The sequence below is a fragment of the Triplophysa dalaica genome, chromosome 20 (genome assembly GCF_015846415.1).
Source record: "Triplophysa dalaica isolate WHDGS20190420 chromosome 20, ASM1584641v1, whole genome shotgun sequence".
Classification (NCBI taxonomy): domain Eukaryota; kingdom Metazoa; phylum Chordata; class Actinopteri; order Cypriniformes; family Nemacheilidae; genus Triplophysa; species Triplophysa dalaica.
Genome location: NC_079561.1, coordinates 18,775,623 through 18,794,292, shown reverse-complemented (window position 1 = coordinate 18,794,292; position 18,670 = coordinate 18,775,623). Strand labels below are relative to the sequence as shown.

General features: G+C 37.1%; 1 protein-coding gene across 1 annotated transcript in view; it reads right to left on the bottom strand.

The window, feature by feature from the left end:
* Nucleotides 1-18,670, bottom strand: part of si:dkey-65j6.2 (uncharacterized) — a 77,703-nt gene that overhangs the window by 9,765 nt on the left and 49,268 nt on the right. The window contains exons 4-10 of the mRNA XM_056733625.1: nt 13,721-13,988; nt 4,309-4,499; nt 1,810-3,040; nt 1,559-1,729; nt 1,151-1,274; nt 260-353; nt 81-167 (exon numbers count right to left, since the gene is read on the bottom strand). Of these exons, the coding sequence (XP_056589603.1) occupies nt 81-167; nt 260-353; nt 1,151-1,274; nt 1,559-1,729; nt 1,810-3,040; nt 4,309-4,499; nt 13,721-13,988 (2,166 nt within the window). The remainder of the gene's footprint in view (nt 1-80; nt 168-259; nt 354-1,150; nt 1,275-1,558; nt 1,730-1,809; nt 3,041-4,308; nt 4,500-13,720; nt 13,989-18,670) is intronic.

Genomic DNA, 18,670 nt, shown 5'->3' with positions numbered 1-18,670 from the left:
AGATCACAGTCGGTTTTTGTTGCATTTATTGAAATATTTAGGTCACATTTATTTTAGTAGAAGAACAAACTAGTTCTGACCGTCACAGGAGGTCTTTTCTCGTGGATGTGGCCGCTGTCTTTATTAACCAGAAGTAGAACCCAATGCACAGCGTGAGGATTGATCTCCTGTGAACAAGAATTCAAACACACAAATGAGTTAACACAACAGGAAAAAAAGGTTCAGGGTGTGCACATACAGGAAATGTGTTTGTACTCACCTGGACCATCAGCAGAGTTTTGATCAACTCGGGGTGAAGCGGTGTCGTCCGTGCATCAAACACTATCGTCATGCCATCATCTTTCATCTCTTTCCTAAAAAAATATACAATGTAACAGTGTGTCGCTGTCAGGAATAAATATCTTTAAAATCACTACTTTTCAGGAAATAGAAGAAGTAATGTAGTGGTAAATATTTCAAGGTCCACAACAATTTTTAATACATTTCATTGCAAATGCTTTCAAAATAGATTAACATGAAGGGTGAGCATTAGCATGTTGGTTTAGTAATATTTAGTCATATTGATAATTGTATTATTCCTGATCAGTGTTGGGTGAACTAGTTACTAAGTAATTAATTACGGCAATTTAATTACTTTCCCTTGAAAAAGTAAAGTAAGGGATTACTCTTATCTTTCCTGTAATTAAATTACCGTTACTTATGATGTAATTGAACTAAATACTGTGCAATATATTAAATAATGGAAATGACATCAACATTATAAGTCTAACTTTTAAATGTATGCTTTATGTATCCTTCTCACACTTGTAATACTTGGTCAGTTAATAAGAATAATTTCTGCAGTTATTTATTTGAATTAATTAAATTATCTGTTTCATGTCTATCCTCGTTGAATCTATTCTAATCAAGGTTGATGTAGGATAAAGAAAGTTATAGTAAGAAGTAATGAAATACTTTTTAGAGAGAGTCATTTGTACAGAAATTTAATAACACTATTGAATATGTCATTAGTAACTAGCGAATATTACTTTTTCAGAATAACTTACCCAACACCGTTCCTGATCGATTCACATTGAACGTTTTGGACATTTGACATGATATAAGTGGATCTATCACAGACAGTAGATTGTTTGGATGAGGTGTGTTGTACCTGCTGATGATGTGGAGGTACAGTAATAGTCTACAGAACTCCTGACTTGAGATCAGTGCAGAACTCCAGACCTGATGATCTCCTTTTATCTCCAAAACGGCTCTGCCTGATCGGTCATGGCCGCCTAGTCAACAGATTACATGTAAGATCATGACTCGGGTCGGTACTTGAATACTGTTTATTGCTTTCCTTAATACTGTCTGTAGTCAGAGATCATTTGTAACAATGTATCAATAGAATCCTTTTGGTGTTATTGTTCTTGGAGTTGCTTAAAATTAATTAATTGGTCAACATTCCAGTTAACCAATCAGATTTAAGGTTCACAGTTAATGTGTGTTTGTTAGACTCTCTCGCCTGGCAAAATCAGTTTGAGCAAGTTTTACTGATCATTAGAACAAAATGTTTTACCTGTAAGACAGGCCATTCCTAAGTAAAGGAGAGCGTCAGCTTTAAGTGGAGATGGTGTGTCTGTGGATGCTGGTCCTGAACTCTCCAGGTTCTTGTGCATGTTATTCTGCGCCGAGATGTTGGAGATCTGTGATCCAAGATAGGGGGACTTTTCTGAGTCCTTATGATCATCTACAAACAGGCATAGATGTTAAAAACCTCAAATATATCTAATACGTTCGATCCTGTAAAGCTTTAAACGTCTTGCAAACCTTGCTTCAGCAGTCGTCTCCTGTTCACTTTTGGAGACACGAGTCCAAACGTCATGGCTTTCCTCCCCGGCACCACATGAAGCTGTGGAATCCTTTCCAAGTAGCTGTTTCTGTCCACATCATTTGTTTGTCCTTGAATAACGATGTGACATTTCTCAGACGTCCCGAACACAGGTGGAGGAAAACTGACCGTTTCTTCACCCTTAGCTTGAGGAAGATCATTAGTCCATTCTCTGCTGGAGAAATGACTGGTGTTGCTCTGCTGGCACATTTCTGACGTGCGGCATGGTGCTGGAGCTTCCCAGGCAGGTTTCTGAAGGTTTCTCTGGTCGGTCAGAGGTTCATATGAAAGTTCTGGTCCTCTCTGGGAGTTGATGGGTTTCTCTTGTGCCTCCGTGTAGGACTTTCTATACCGACATTCTTGGACTTTGGTTCCTTTTCCGTGTTTCCTCTGCATGCAGGGTGTACAGGGGTCTTCCGCGAATCTCACGGTCCGTACGCACGCCATCCGGTCACCCCCAGAACCTGCTCGGTTTGATCTTAGCAGAGGAGTGAGAGGTTGAGACCATGTCCCTTGGGTTTCTATGGAAAGATCATCACGATTGCCAACAAAACGGCTGCTACTTCTGCTGTCCCACGTGTTTGGAGACACCCAACCCACCGGTCTCAACCCGGACTGAGCTGGATCCATTTCACCGTCTCTGCTGCTGTCCACCAGTCGTAAGGAGACGGCTATTCCATCCTTCGCGGGCCGAATCCTAGTCTCGACGGAGTAAGTAAAAGTGCTAGCGGACGGACCCTGCGGGCACCGCAAACTCAAATCCGTTTGGTTTGAAGGACCAGCAGAGGCCATGCTCCAAGCCGTCTCCTCAAATTCAGGGTTAGCCACCTCCTCCCAAGGAACCTTCACTACACCCCGCTGGGTTTTGAGAACGCAACGAGCGAGAGGTGTTCCATGTCTCCTGGCGTTGAGCTCTTTAAGCCAGTTCTCTGTAAAGATGCTTCTGTACGAGGTCTCGTGTATGGGGGTCTCCTCTAGTTCATAGTCCTGCTCATCCAGGAGGCTTTGGATCACGATACGAGCCGCCTGGTTCCCAAAAGCCACAACCTGCAGGTAGAAATCTCCCGGTCTGAGCAACAAATGGTTGATGGGAGCAAGATGGATCACGACATGCTCGTGTAAACACAATGGCCAGCCGACACAGCGGAAAACCCTCTTAGAATATGGAGCCTGTTCGGGAAAAACATCCACAAATCAAACAAAAAAAACAATATGTGTCAATACATTTATCTCAGATAATTGACAGATTTAAAGATACAAAGTTAAATAAGATAAAAGCCTTTCAATTAAATTGCTGCTGTCTTCTGAAACCTTGTTTCTCCATATTTTATTAGTCATTTTTTTCCATAAATCATTATTATTACTCACCCGTCATGCTAGGTTTTGCAAATATCTAACCAATCAAAAGCGTTAAAAAGTGCTTGTCAACTTTGTCAACACAGTATTTAATCGTTTTAAAAGCACATTGTTTTTTCATTTCCTGAAAACTGAGAATTTGGACATCTGAGGCTTTGCAAGGACAGCGGCGATCTGCAAACAAGTAAATAAAGCTATAAACCTTTAACGGCTCATTAACTAAATATTGATGTAAAGACATCCCATAATGACAGTGTCAGAGCTCCTAAAGAACATCTGAGCAGATGAACATCTTAAGAAGGACTACTCGAGTCCTCCTTCATTGACCTTAGATACTTCAGTCCAGAGAACAGCTTTAGGAAGTTCTCTCTTAAAGTCGGGATTTCATTGTTCCTAAATTTAATTTTATGATAAAATTTATATTTATTTTTCTGTAACAGATTTTATAGAAAATGTATTCATTTAGAAAATTGAAAATTCTGTCATCATTTACTCATGCTCATGTAATTTCATACCTTTATAAATGACTTTGTTCCGATGAACACAGATAAAGATATTTGGAAGAATGTCATGTTCAGTTCCGGGACATCATTTACTACCATAGTAGGAAGAATTAAGTGGTAGCCAAAGGTGCCCCAGAACTCTTTGTTTCCCTAAATGCTGAAGTAAAAATGTTATTGTTTTTCTCCTACTATGGTAGTGGATGTTCCAGAACTCAAAATGAAAACACACTAAAACATTCTTACAAATATATTTCTCTGTGTTCAGTGGAGCTGTTTGTACAAAAATGGTACTGAATATTGTGCATGTGATTAGGAAATAAAATAAATATATTTTTTACATTTTGTTTGTTGTATTGATATACCTCTAAACCTTGCAAATACTGCACATACTGTACAAGGAATGTGAGTTTTAAATTATTATACAATAATAAAATATTTATTATACAATACATATATTTTTATCATATTTAAGGTCAGAACTCTTGTAACAGATAGCTAATATTTTGGGTCTATAATGTGAGAGATTGAGACTGATTTGTAGTGTGTGTTTTGATTTGTCATGTTTCTTCTCACACTCACACAGGCCGCCTGCTGTACGGCCTCCAGCAGATGTCTGGCAGGGATCAGGAAGTCAGTGAGACACTGGAGGGCGTCGCCGTGGTAACGACCATCAATGACCTGGAAGAGCTGGTCGAGGACAGTGGGGGCCGTGACCTCAAACGGTGAGTACAGGACACGCAGACAGCTCTGAATGGAAACGTCCAATGAGTCTGGATTCCGATCAAACACACAAATAAAACACCATTAACAGTGTTTGTGTGTGTTTGTGTGTGAAACTCCATGAAATCTCTTGAGATGAGAAAAAGTAACATCTGAGTAATAATATTCTCCCCTGACATGCTTTCACGTGGTTCAAAACTATCCTGAATTAGGATCATTTTAGCTTTAGAAAACATTTGACTTGATGTCTATGAAATAAGAGCTTGAGCCTGAGATACAAGCATTTTAGCATCCTGGTCGATACATACAAAATACCTTAAAAGTCATCCTGTATATAATATCTATATTATGTTTGAAGTAAATAATCTACAGTATACCCAGCGTTCAGAATTCAAACAGAATTCGAAAGCAAAACATAGCATTCAAAACAAACTCGACAGGAAAACAACAACAAAGAGGCGGTGTGCCATTGTGTTTAGCAGGTGATTGTGAAACTGACAAGGGTCTTACACACACTGAAAAACACTGAAAACTGTGAGCAAATTGAAATGGGTTTGGAAGTCATGAAATTATTTAGCCAAATAAACTAAGAGAGGTTAAATAATACAGGAAACATGACTGCGCCCAGAGATGAATAAACCTGAAAACATCGTGATTCATAACAACACACCTGATATTCTGATATAACAACCAAATCCAGATCAGCAAAATAAAATCACAAATAATCGCTCGTCTGCTAGATATCCAGTTCAAAATAAAATACCATATTCAACAAGGTTAAAAGTGCACTGAAAAAAAGAACCTGTAGATTTTACTTGATAAAATCCTCATAACAATTTACACTCATTTTTTTTAAGTAAAATTTGATATAATTTAAGTACAACCTACCAAACATCATTAAGTAAATTCTATTTATTAAAAGCATATATTTTGTTAAAACTTCTGAACAACAGTAAGCACTTAAAAAAAAACTCTCCTTAATCTCAAAGATAAATGAACAAAAAAACACGAACAAGCCTGTCTTTTTACTGAAAAACACATAAAATGACAACGGATCTTGAAATTAATCTCCATATGCAGTAAAATACAACTGCCAAGGTAATTATATCTACGAAAATAATTAATGTAGTCTCGACACAAAAGAAATAAGTAAACTTAATTTAACCAATTAAAATGAGTTTCACATAATAAAATTGAGTTAGAGTTACTTAACAATTTCTTCAAATAAAACTACTTAGAAGTTAATTAAAATCTTAACAATCAAGATGAATAGATTTTATTCCCAAGATTTTTACGTTATTTTAACTTTTTTTTTTTTAAACAGGAACATAATTATATCACGTTTATTTTGATCATTTATTTTCATAAAATCTAATAAGGAACATAATTATTTTTTCAGTGTCAAGTATTATTAACCAGCATAAACTATCAACCCTGGCGCTACAGGAATGAGAGGTAATCAGTCAAACCCTTCAAAATGACAGATGAGCTCTCCTGAACACACAAATAAAACAGTAGCAGGCAGACAGACAGACAGACAACTGGTCTTGAGACGCTCTGTGGGGATCTGAGGGGGTTTCAGATTTAAAGAGTTCTTCTCTGACCTTCAGACTCAGACCGTCTCATTGAGTCTCATCTGGATTTAGCTGTTCAACGAGGGTCTGGTTAATGGACATTCTTTATGTCCGGTGGGCTTCAGCACACACTCACACACACAGACCTCAATTCACAGGGTTTTACATTTAAAGACAAGTTAGAGATAGCACAGGACACTCACTTCAGTTCTGCATTTGTTTTACAATACAGTTGTTTGTCTTGTTTTGAAGCTCATAAACGGTCAAACCCACATTCTATTTCAAAGATGATCGAAACTGAAACGGAACTAAAATGTTTTATAAAAAGTACTAGATTCTCCAGGACTGAAGAACAAAACTTCAATCGTCAGGTCAACGTTTGACCGTTTCAAGTCTGCAGAGATTAACAGAAACTCCAGCCGTGGTTTGACATGTTCAGTCTGTGATATCAGATCCTCTGCTTTCAGTCTGTGTATTTCTGACCGATGTTCATACTGTATATATCCTGCTGAAATACACGAACAGTGATCTCTAAATGACCTCTGACCCCAACAACCATCCATCAAATCACATGACTACCTGTAAAGTGTGTGTGTCCAGTTTCTCTCTCTCAACGCAGGTTTACAACACATTGTATTTATATATTTTTATATGCTCTCGCCAAACCTAAAACCAAACTCTGCATTTTTACATGTATAAAATATTTAGAGTTTAGTCAATTTACGTGGGTCTGTGTATATGTTAGTGTTCTTTTGATCAAATTCACAATATTTTCCAAAAAGCACTTTGAAGTATGTGTTTGTAAAGCAGAAAATCTAACACACAGACACACATGAGATGTGTATGATTTTAATCTTCGTATTATTTGGCATAGCGTCTAAGATCTTGTCCTGTGAACATTATGAGGAAATCACTGTTTCCTTTGTTTGTTACTATAAAACACAATGTTAACCGTCTGAGGGATGTGTCTAGATCACATTATAAAACGTTGAGTTCAGTCACATTTCTAAAGCACATTAAAACATTCATTTTTAAACCTTTCGGTTCGTTGATCTCATGTATGACAGTCAGGTCAGATGACATCAAAATGAACTTGTTCACTGATCTATTGCCAATCACATATGTACAGTACTGTCTGTTTCTTAAAACCACACACAGGCATAAATTACGTAAATTCAACGTAAAAATTGTGGTTCGTCTCAATTTATTATCATTACCAGCATTAAACAAGAACAAGAGTTACGGTACCATTTTAGCCACGGCACAACAGTTCTTCTGTCAAACGTCAATGTCATGCTGAAGTCCATTCCACAAGAACGTCTGACTGAAAATAATCCGTCCATTCTGTCCAACTCAAAATCACAGGATTCCTCTATCTGTCATTTTCTGTCTGTCTGTTTCGAAGCATGTCTGCTCTGACTTTGAAAGAGGGCTGTCCACTGACGACAAACCAGTTTATATAGAGAAAGAGAGAGAGAGAGAGAGAGAGAGAGAGAGAGAGAGAGAGAGAAAGAGAGATTGACTCCTATAGTAGGAAAAATTACTTATTTTTCATGTTTTGTTGAACACAAGAAGAATGTAGGATAGCAAACAATTCTGGGGCACTTTTGACTTACATTGTTTTTTTCCTACTATGGTAGTCAATGGGTGTTGAGATCTGTTTGCTTATAAGCATTATTCCAAATATCTTTCTCTGTGATCATCAGACCAAAGAAATGTATACACATTTGTAAAAACTTGAAGGTTGGTAGATTAAATGAATTTTAATTTTTGGTGAAGTATTCAAGTTTTCAAGTATGCCTTTAAGTAAAAGGGGTTGCTTTCGATTTTATCTTGAGATTTTACAAACTATGACACCAACTTTTAAATTCACTTATAAAAACAAAACTAAACTAAACATTTTCAGTACCTCCAACCGAAACACTGATGGAAGGAATCGATATTTAATGTTTAAATCTCTAAAGAAACTACTTGCTCTAAAATAAAACTAAAACTAAACTACCGATAAATGGTTATTATAATAATTATGAGGAAGTCTAAAATTCAGAGCGAGTGAACAATCTGTATGTCAAAAGAAACATAAAAAACCTTATTAAGTCACTGCAAGCGTTCAAAGGGTTTACAAGTACAGAACAAATGGCCGATCTCTCTGATAACAGCTGAACAGAGACTGCCATATACTGTAGACTAAACCACACGAGATGACCACAGAGATACATCACAACCACATTACATCACTGACAAATTCACAGTAAATACAAGCCGCTTAACCTTTATATCAACTTCCTCTACAGCAACAAGAAAAGATCAGAGATGTAGAGTCAACCAAAAGCCACACGTATGCTGCCGAAAAGGCCTTGGATTTTAACTCAAGACGATTGCGGTGAAATTTCTCTACGTGCAGAGTAAGAGACTGCTGATCTCCAGAGAGTCATTAGATAAATAGCAGTCAAAGATAGCAGCTATTAACTGGGCCGGGCTCGCACTCACTGTGTATTAAACTGATACACAGAGTTTAGACTGTTTAAACACACACAGACAACAGGAAACAAATGGAAACGCTTGTTTGCATTCTTTTCTAATTGAATACCAATGAACAATGATATTTCCAGAATAACAGCTTAAATTGAATAGATCAGCAGTTTCTTGTGTTAAAGACATGACATGAGGAAAAATCACAGATGATGTTTCTTTGATATCTCAATTATTTCTCTTTGACACCAGTGAGATTAAGAGCATTGCCTTAACAACGCAAAGTTGTGGGTTTGACATTCACATATGAATAAATGTATAGGATAATGCAATGTAAGTCGCTTTGGATAAAAGCGTCTGCCAAATGCATAAACGGAAATAGAAACGTCACAACTGCAACTCAGATATATTTCCTGGGAGAAAGAGTCAGAAATCTCACAAATGTCTCTGTCATTAGTTTGAGAAGAGATGTCAACAATGTGTCTAACTGAACTGAGATTTGTCAAGTCTGCTATCTAAAGTCAATATTTTTGAAGATCTCAATATGAATTTAAACGTTTCTCCTCAAATGTACACTCAAAAAACTGATATGTTGATGAGATGTCTCTCTAGTAATGGCAAGGGAAGGAAAGTATGCTTTGTAATTCTACAATCATTTATCCCCCAAGCACAGATGATGCCACTTGTCAAACCAGTGGAACCTCAGACCTCCTTTCCTCTATTCATATTCTTGACTGCTTCCCCCTCAATTCAACTGTGCTGAAATAGTGGGATTATAACAACTAGTCCTATTAAGAGAAAACAAAAACTTAATTAACCTTTTTATGTTAACAGGTTCCACATAACTGGATTAAGTTGAATTTTTGTAAAATTATCTATTTCAGTAAATTTAAGAGACTTACATCAATTTAATGCAATGTTGTTTGGTTGAATCAGATTAAGAGTGTTGTTTTTGTTTTAAATCATTAACTTGATGTAATTCAAGTATGCTAACATGCATATTTTACATAAAACCAATTTAAAATACCCAATTTTATTGATAAGGTAACGTAATGAAGGCAATCAAGAACTGCTTTGTATACATTTTAACATTAATCAGACTTTACTTATTTTGTCTTCAATATGAAGATATTGTATTTAGAGAACTCAACAGCAATTCACATTTAGAAATGTAACGGCCCAATAGCTAAACAAAGGCAACGCTTTTCTGAACAATGTTAACCACAAAACTCAAAAATATAACAAACTCTTCAAAACCTTAAAGATAAATTAACATTAAACACCAACAAATGTTTCTTCTTACTGAAAAATGCATAAAATAACACTTAGTTAGAAAATATCTCTCAAGATGCAGTTTCCTCTAAGCATGCTGGGAAATATTAGTCCTCTGCCCAATTGATAAACTATTTTATAACAAATAACTCCTTTATGTTGTCCCAACATGACTGCATTCAGTTAAATTATAAAAAATCATGTTGTGACCAAATTTTCCAAAAGTTGTGTTGATTTAACTTAAGTATGTTGAGTAAATTGGACAAGCAGCAAAACCCAGATGATTTGACCTCTACAATCTACATTAATTTTACAGTCTTATTTGATTCTGTTTTATTTCTCCTGAGCAGTTTTAGGAGAAATATCTGAGACTGAGTTAATACTTAAATAAAACCCAGCTGAAAACTCCATCAAATCTGAGCATGAGCATTTTGTAAAAAGAAATTGTTACTGTGATGGTTATTATTTTTGTCAACAGCAAGAGAGCAGCACATTAAAAACTGATCACGGCTAACACATTTCTAAACACATACATGACCTTACCAGAGAAAACACAATGACTCACACGCTCGCCCTCTCTTGCCCTCTCTTGCCCTCTCTCGCCCTCTCTCTCTCTCTCTCTCTCTCTCTCTATACACTATCACAGACGCCTCAGGGGATGCAGAAATTAGATTTCTATGGCCTGAGGTGGCTTGTCAGGTGGGTTTAGCAGCGCTGAGATGTCCTTGGCCTTACAACAAATTCACTTTATGTAACAACTTAAGGAGAAATGACAACAGCACTGAACTGAAGTAAACTGAGCAGTCTAAACGTCACATTCGTTCAAACTCATCCATTACAGTGAAGTATCACAGTTCATCCCAAAACCTCCTTCTGTTCTTTGCAGACAAACTGTCATTCAAAGCTTCATCTCTATCCAACCAGAACTTTTAAATAAAGTAACAAAAATGACGAAACTGTCTGAAATTTCTTAAAATTTGCATTTAGAAGATTTTTCTGAAGGGTTGAACTCAAAGCAGCTGAATTTAGAAAGGCTTGAGAATGACAATTATAGACAACCGTGCCACTTTCTGATTCGGATGGATGATTTGCCTCGGTCACGTTTGGTTGTGGTTTTAGGTTAAATGAGACGTTGACTGTCAGACAGCTTCAGTCAATCCACAGGTGCAGTCTAGCATTTACAACCGTCTGAATGAGATGTGAGTGTGATTCCTGCCGTTATCTGTGAAATCCTAATCCTCAGGGATGTTAATATAACACACAGTAATGTAACTCGCGGAGGGAATGTAACAGTTGTACATCTGGCTCCCGTAGCACTGATCGGTTTGCGCTCAGTAAATATACCCGCAGAAAGACGAGAGCTATTTTAAATCAGTGGTGAGAAGTCCGGAACACATCTATCAGAGAACACCTCAGCTGTTTAACGTGAAGAAATGTGCCTCATACCGCTCAGGTTTGATGGCTTTTGACCCTTTGCCAACTGGTCAGAATGGGAAAGCAGCTGGCCAACACACTAAACCGGATCAACATCAGCCTGGTCTGCCTAGAAGACCAGCGAAACCACCTTAAACCAGCAGACCACCTTGGTCAGTCATTTAATTATGACTGAAATAAATTCTCAAACTGCATGTATGGGCCTTTACTTTCTAAATCCTACTTGAGAAATGATTGACTTTTATTCCTTACATCACTCCAGTAAATTCACTATGGTATATTGGCCATATAGTCACTGATAGGTCAAGGTTTGGGTGTGGCAGTACAGCTGCGTACACAACAACAAACAGCTGAGCCACTCACAGAGACTGCTGAACACAAGAAACACACACAGTCACAGAGAGAGAGAGAGAGAGAGAGAGAGAGAGAGAGAGAGAGAGAGAGAGAGAGAGAGAAAGAGAGAGAGATTGAGAGTTAGAGAGAGAGAGAGAGAGAGAGAGAGAGATACCTGTCAAATTAAAATGAGATACAGAAATATTATTTTTGTTTTTTTAATAATCCATCTTTCAATAAAATGATTTTGGTCTCTTCTATATCATCTAGCATCTTCTTTTAAAAAAAACTGCACATTTCCTTTCTCAAAAAAACAGCTTGAGTTTCTTAAAATAAAAACATCAGACTCTCCAGCAACCGACCGCAGCAGAACACCTCAACACGGGGTGAAAACAGCAGCGTAACACCAGCAGGATCATACGGAATAATGTATGAGTATTTAAAACATTTGAATCCAGAACATTAGAAAGACACCAAACATCTGAACTTCAGCAGAAAGTGCAAAAGCAGAATCACCAGTTTACAAGCCAACCATCTCAAGGGACAGATTTGACTTTTATCTTTTATGCACTTACTGTTAAATATAAAAGAATGTGCAAGTCACTTTTAAAAATGGACAGAGTTTGTTAATGAAATAACAGTGTATGTTAAATGAGATATGAATGTGACTGAAATACGCTAGTTTCATATCAAAAACGATTTGAGCTACGTATATACCGTTTCTTATAGGGTTTAAATGGTTGTTTCATAAGGTTCTTTGGATCTGTACGATGAATAAAGAAATAGAAGGAAAGAGGTAGACGGACCTTGCTCACAAGAAAAGAGAAAAGGCAAGTGATCAATCTCCATTATCCCAGACAGACTCTCTCTCGCTCTCTCTCTCTGAGAAGTGATGAGGCTCTGAGGACACATTAGTGTGTAATGTACCTTCACTGTGTCATAAACAAACAAGTCACTTCACAGCCAAACACACACAGAGTGCATTTCCTGTATTGACAACAGCAAACTCCTTCCTTTCGTAATGAAGCCGCAGACCAGCAGAATCACTGTTGCGTTAAGGGTCAGCAGTTCTGTCTGCACTTTTCAGAAATGAGACACATGTTAGAGGAATAAAGCTTTTTAAAAATAAAAGTTCGGATTTGAACTCTAAACTGATGTGAAAGACCTTTAGTTTACTGTAACAGCCAGAATGTTTAAAGCTCCATAACTGACCAAGAATAATAAATGAAATTCCACTAACTACAGGTACGATCAGAATATCACACCAGAAAGGACTGAAAAGATTTAGCACTCCATAAACAGGCGAGGTACTGAACTAATACAACTCCAATAAATAAAGCACAAACCTCTGAAATACATGCTTTACATGACCGGGAACAAACCCAACTAAAGTTTATAGTTGATGTTTCTTACCACCTGCCCTGTTCATGTCACCACGCATCTATTTTTGACCCTAAACTACAGGACACTGTAACTGCCCCGATACCTCCTGTCAGGACCTCCAAATGACTGAAACAAATATTTGTGTGGTCAAATACTGTACTACATGTGAGATATCATCACAGATTAATTTATCTTCCCCATAAGGTGTTCCCAGTCATAATAGTTTACTTAGCCTCATAAGATTTACACTCTTAGCGTTTTCTCAAAAGCCTTCTTTAACGGTCAAACATGAATGTTCCCCTGCATTACCAAACTGAAAAAATATAATAAAATAGTTAATTTAAGTAGTGTACATCTTTAAAAAAAACTGTTAACAGTTAGAAAACGTTACTTATCGTGACATTTATATTAACTACTGATGATACGCATACATGTCACGCGTAACCGAACACTCCAGATTATTTTTACGCACATTACGCGCGAGTAATTTAAGACTCATTAATCTCTGAAAACAATCGCGATACACAAGTACAAAGAAGAGAATCTGCCAAACACATAAGACACTTCGAAATACGCAAAAAATGAACGAGAGACGACAAAAGTTGTAATTCCCTTTGTTGGAAACACAATGTTTCCTTTATTTAAGATCCACTTCAAAATAATCTAGGTTTATCCACGAAAGCTTTAACCCAAAAGTCCAATAACATTTTAAAGTAATACGACAAAATTTAGAGAAAAACTACAGCGATCACGAAGAAATATAAACATAATATTTAAGATATTATCACATGAGCTCGTCCTACCTGATCCGCTCCTCAAAGTCTCTAAATTGACTCTGCGTGTGCGTGTCTTTATCTCGGGTGGGAGAGACAGAGAGTGAGAACGTGAAAGCAAATTTAATGACTGTCTGCATTCACAATCAATAACCACCCGGATGACAGCACCTGCTGAACGGATCTGTGCCGCAATGCCAAAGCGTCGCCATACAGACACCGGCACTCCAGCAATCCCACCCGAGTCCCACCGTCCATCAGTGTCCAAAAATAACTCCAGCGGAAATTCTGATGTGGTCTTCAGGAAAACAGCACAGGGGTCACGACTGTAGGCTTCACACCAAAAATTCTCTCAATTTGAAAAAAGTGACGTGATTCCAGATCTATCCCCAATATCTGCAGACTATATGCATACGCTTTCAGATCAAAGCCATTCAGATATAGATCTGAAAAATATTGAATATTTCAAACGATTATAAAAATATATTTTTTTATTATTTTACAATTCTCTATATAATCATATAATATATATATTATAATAATATTACTTTTTTAATTAGCTCCTAATGTACCATATTGGCCTAAGTAATATACAGGTGTCATTATTAAATGAATTGATCAAATACAAATTCAGTAGGATGCGCATATAATAGTGTATGCCTATTTATCTCAAGGACTTTCATACCAGGAATGCCATTTGTCAATTATACCCCAATTTTGTGTGGACCTATTGACATCTCAGTGAACGCAGGCCTCAATTCTGTCGAACAACATCACAAACAAACATCATAACTGTCTGTCCCTTGTTTGGGAGTCATGTTATTCTGACTAACAGTCTCTTCCGCTCCACATACTTGTAATAATAATAGCGAAAGGATAATTCAAGACCTTTCCGTGGGAAAGTTCTTAAGCAAGCCGGATATTTAGATTTGTTTACAACACAAACGATTTATTCTTTTGCATTTATTTTGACCAGGATTAGTCCTTCAGCTATGCTCTGTGTCCCTTATATATGGTACTTCCGATCTCAGTGGGGTTTTGGAAATGTTAAATGTGATTGAAATAATAAGACCAGCATACTTTTCACTTGTGAAGGGAGTCACTCATTTCTGCTGCAATACATGACATATACCAGTAGGTCGCACTGTGACGTCAGACTCTTCTTTCCCAGTGAAAACATATCAGTGATGGGGATTTGAGTTTGCTTTTACTGAACATGTAATGCTTCCCATAAATGCTTCATACTACACAAGAGGCCTTACGGGACATGCCTAATATGTAAAAATGATAATTGTTAAAAAAAAAAATTATTCAACTTCCACACAAGCAGCATGACATTTATTCAGAAAAACAGAAATGTAGATTCTGACTGTTAGAATCATTTAAGAAATTTAAGGTAGATGCTTAGTTTAGAGTGCTATATTGAGGGCTGTGTTGAAAAAAAAAAAAAAAAAAAAAAAAAGCACGTCACGGGAAAATAGTGTGGATAAAAGCTATTTTTACTTCATTCGCAGTTAAAACATTATTTTTAACTGCCAATGTTTGCAGCCATAACAGTGTCTGAATCGTGATGCCCAGTGAAAGAGCATTCATGGTTTTGCTGTTTTTATTCCGATTTTATTCATTCACACTGGTTCGCCTTTACAGTTGCTAATGTTTAACAAATCCACATCCTGATTTAACTAACCACCATTGGATTAGCGCTTTTCTTATAACACTGTGGATTTACCATAGAGAGCACTGGGATGTTTAACAGGTGATCTTACCCGTCAACCGCGCATGCTCGGATATAATTAACAACCGATGGTTGTATGGAATGCCTATCATTTGGAACAACTGAAGGCATTCTTATTTAATTTATAGACATAAGACAGTTAAAGCTATTCATATTTTTCGACTTTACAACTTTGTGATATCATTTCATTGACATTGTGAAGCCAGGTTACACGATGGTGCTTAGATGTTAGTTTGGCCCATTTTAGCAACAGAAGATTGGGTTAGTTTTGTTACTCGTCTTTCCTAACCATTAGAAACTTGTCATTCTCGTTCCACGCGCTTTACTCCTAAAATGAGGGAGATGTGTCCGTGGGAGAAATCTAGTGGATTTAAAAAAAAAGTCGTGAAAGGAAGGTTTGTAGACGTGTAAATGATTTGATCCCCTTTAATGATCAACATGCAGCCCATATAAATAAACAGACAGACAGGTAGACGCCCTTCTAGCGATACGTCAACGGCGCCGCCATATTGGAACAGGCAAGGATTCCCTATAAACACATACATTAGTACAGAGGAGCTGCGGTTTTTAAGGTAAAAGCACACAGCACAGTGATGTTTACATTTATCAACCAATCCTATTGTGTTACGATGGAGTACAGAATTACTTTTAATCTCGATTCTAAAATCTTACATATATCTGAGATTATCAAAGACATTAAGGAAGTTTAACTGTCCCCTTTCACCTTGATGGTGAACCTTAGGTAAATTTAAACCTTGTTGCTGATCGTGTGCGATTTTATTTATTTTAAAGAAAATGACAAAATCTAGTTGTGGTTTGTTTGTTGACTTGGGTTTGTTTGTTCTGTTTGTACAGTAAATCCTACTTTAAGATACCCTATAAACTAGACAGTTTGAAAAATTAACATTACAGCAAATTACAGTTTATTAACAGACAGTGCAGACATATTATGTTCAAATACCAGATAAAATTGCACCCATAAACCCCGGTAATCTGTTCAAAGCCTCGAGAGACTCGTCAGAAAAAGTGTCAAGCTGTCCTACTTCGAAATTGAATGTCTTCCATCCAGTTATACAGACTTGAGACAGACAAGGCTGTTTTTAACCCACCTGTCAAATACATTTGGTGACTTCATTGTGTGAGGTTGAATTACAGAAAGGTGACATTTGCAGAATTGTTATATGCTATTTGTGTTCGGATTGTATTTAGTAGAGCGTGATGAGTTTATGCCAGTTTTCTCGCACCCATCTGTGTGTGTGATAGCTGATGTCTGGATTATGTTACTGATGGCGTGTACGTGTGTGTGAGAGCTGGCACACTGCATGCACACATGCACAAGAGCCAAGTCCACTGGGAAGCTGCTCTACTTCTGGTATGTGGGTACATGGCCAGTTGAACTCACTGAGAGCTGTTCAGACCTTTGTTGAATTGAGTTTTTTCTGTGAATGTTGTTGCTGTGTAAATGATACACTAACAAGACATTTAAACATGTAAAATTCATGTGCACGTAAGATACTATTTGAAGGTCACATAAATTGACATTCAGTGCAGGGAGTTTATTAGGCTGTTTTTAAAACCATAATTAGTGTGGATATGATGCACATTCAGTATTTAAAGTCAAAAAGTTTTTCTTTTGGAATGCATGTTGATATGTGAATTGCAGTAGAAATGATTCCCTAACTAGTTACTGCAACCATCAGTGACATGTTTAGATGAATATTAATACTAGTCAAACTCGCCCAACAGCATCTGTGGCCATGTAAATCGTTACCGAAGGAAATAATTTAGCCTTGAACAATCAAAAAGCATTTAAAATAATTTACTTACAATGTACGGGGCAATATATTAAATAAACATTATGTAAACGTAACCTTTTTTGGCCACAAAACGCATACAGTAAATTATATAACATCAGAGGTTTAACAAAAGTATGCACCGCCTTGCTCGTAGACTTCTTTTTGTGAGTGCATCATTGTTAATGTGATTTTCTGTGTTTTAATAAACTGAAATGAATGTCTGGGGTCATCAATAATATAATAGTAAAAAGAATAATAATGCTGTTGTAAGATTTAAGATGTACCTATATTTTGTAGTTCAGTACTTTGTGTCATTTGTAAATTTGACCAATCCATCACTGATGAGGAGGGTCCATTTTGGTTAGGATGCTGAGTGACTATGAAGTACACAATAAGCCGGGTCACATAGATTTTTCATTAATTTAAACTTAAACCCAATGTTAGATGTGAGAAACTGACCTGAATCCCAACTCTTTGTCAGGTTACATTGGGTTCAGTCTCAGTTAGCAGAGCTCTGGGAGCCCATCAGAACCCTAGTGTGCTTGAAAATGGGTTATCTTCAGAGAACAACTCATGGCCAGATTCATTGATTCAGAAGCAGACTTATAAAAGGTTCATTTAGATACTCCCACAACGCTATTTATATCACCTAGCGTTTAGTGGTCTGGGTAAATAACACTGATGGATAAATGGACTCTAATGTAGCTCGTTCACCTGCGTACGGCAGATTTATCCTGCTTACTGCTGAAGATCAGACCGTACGCGCCGCGGCTTCTAAATGTCATTTCATTCTGACCCATTAGAGCCACATACTTAATAATGAAGAAATGGGCAGTTTGCTTAGATTAAAAGCTTCCCTCTCAATACAGCCATGATAACGTAACCGAGTCTGTCATCACATGCACCAAATGCAATATGTCTCTTATTCTCTCTCTCGCTGCCGCTCGCCCGCTCTCGCTGTTTGCATAATGATCTGTTCCCTTTCCCGGCACTTCGTCTTGCTGTCTAATTCACTCATTTACTGAGCTTCGTGCCCTTTGCAGGGTTCTCCATTATTATTATTATAATATTCATAAAAGGCTCATTGTGTTACATAATTGCAGCCTCGTTCGATGTGTTCCAAAATAATATGTCATATTCTGTGCACGTGTGGAAGTCTTTAGTTTGTTAAAACCATTTTCCTGTTTTAAGTTGCTGGGCTGTATGTGCCGTGTCTAGGTCTCGAAAATATTTTTTAATTGGAAGATGTATTGTTATGGTTCATTTAGATTCAGATTTTTGTATGGAGCAATGCTCACATTTTCTGTCTTAAGAAGAGTTGTTAGGTTAGTTTTGGTTGTAACGGGTTGTTGCTATCTGGATGCCAAAGTTTGTAAAGGAAAGCTAAGGAGTTGTTTGTTGTTATCAGGACCATTTCTAAAGTTTGGTTTTAAGTTGGTTGCTAAGGAG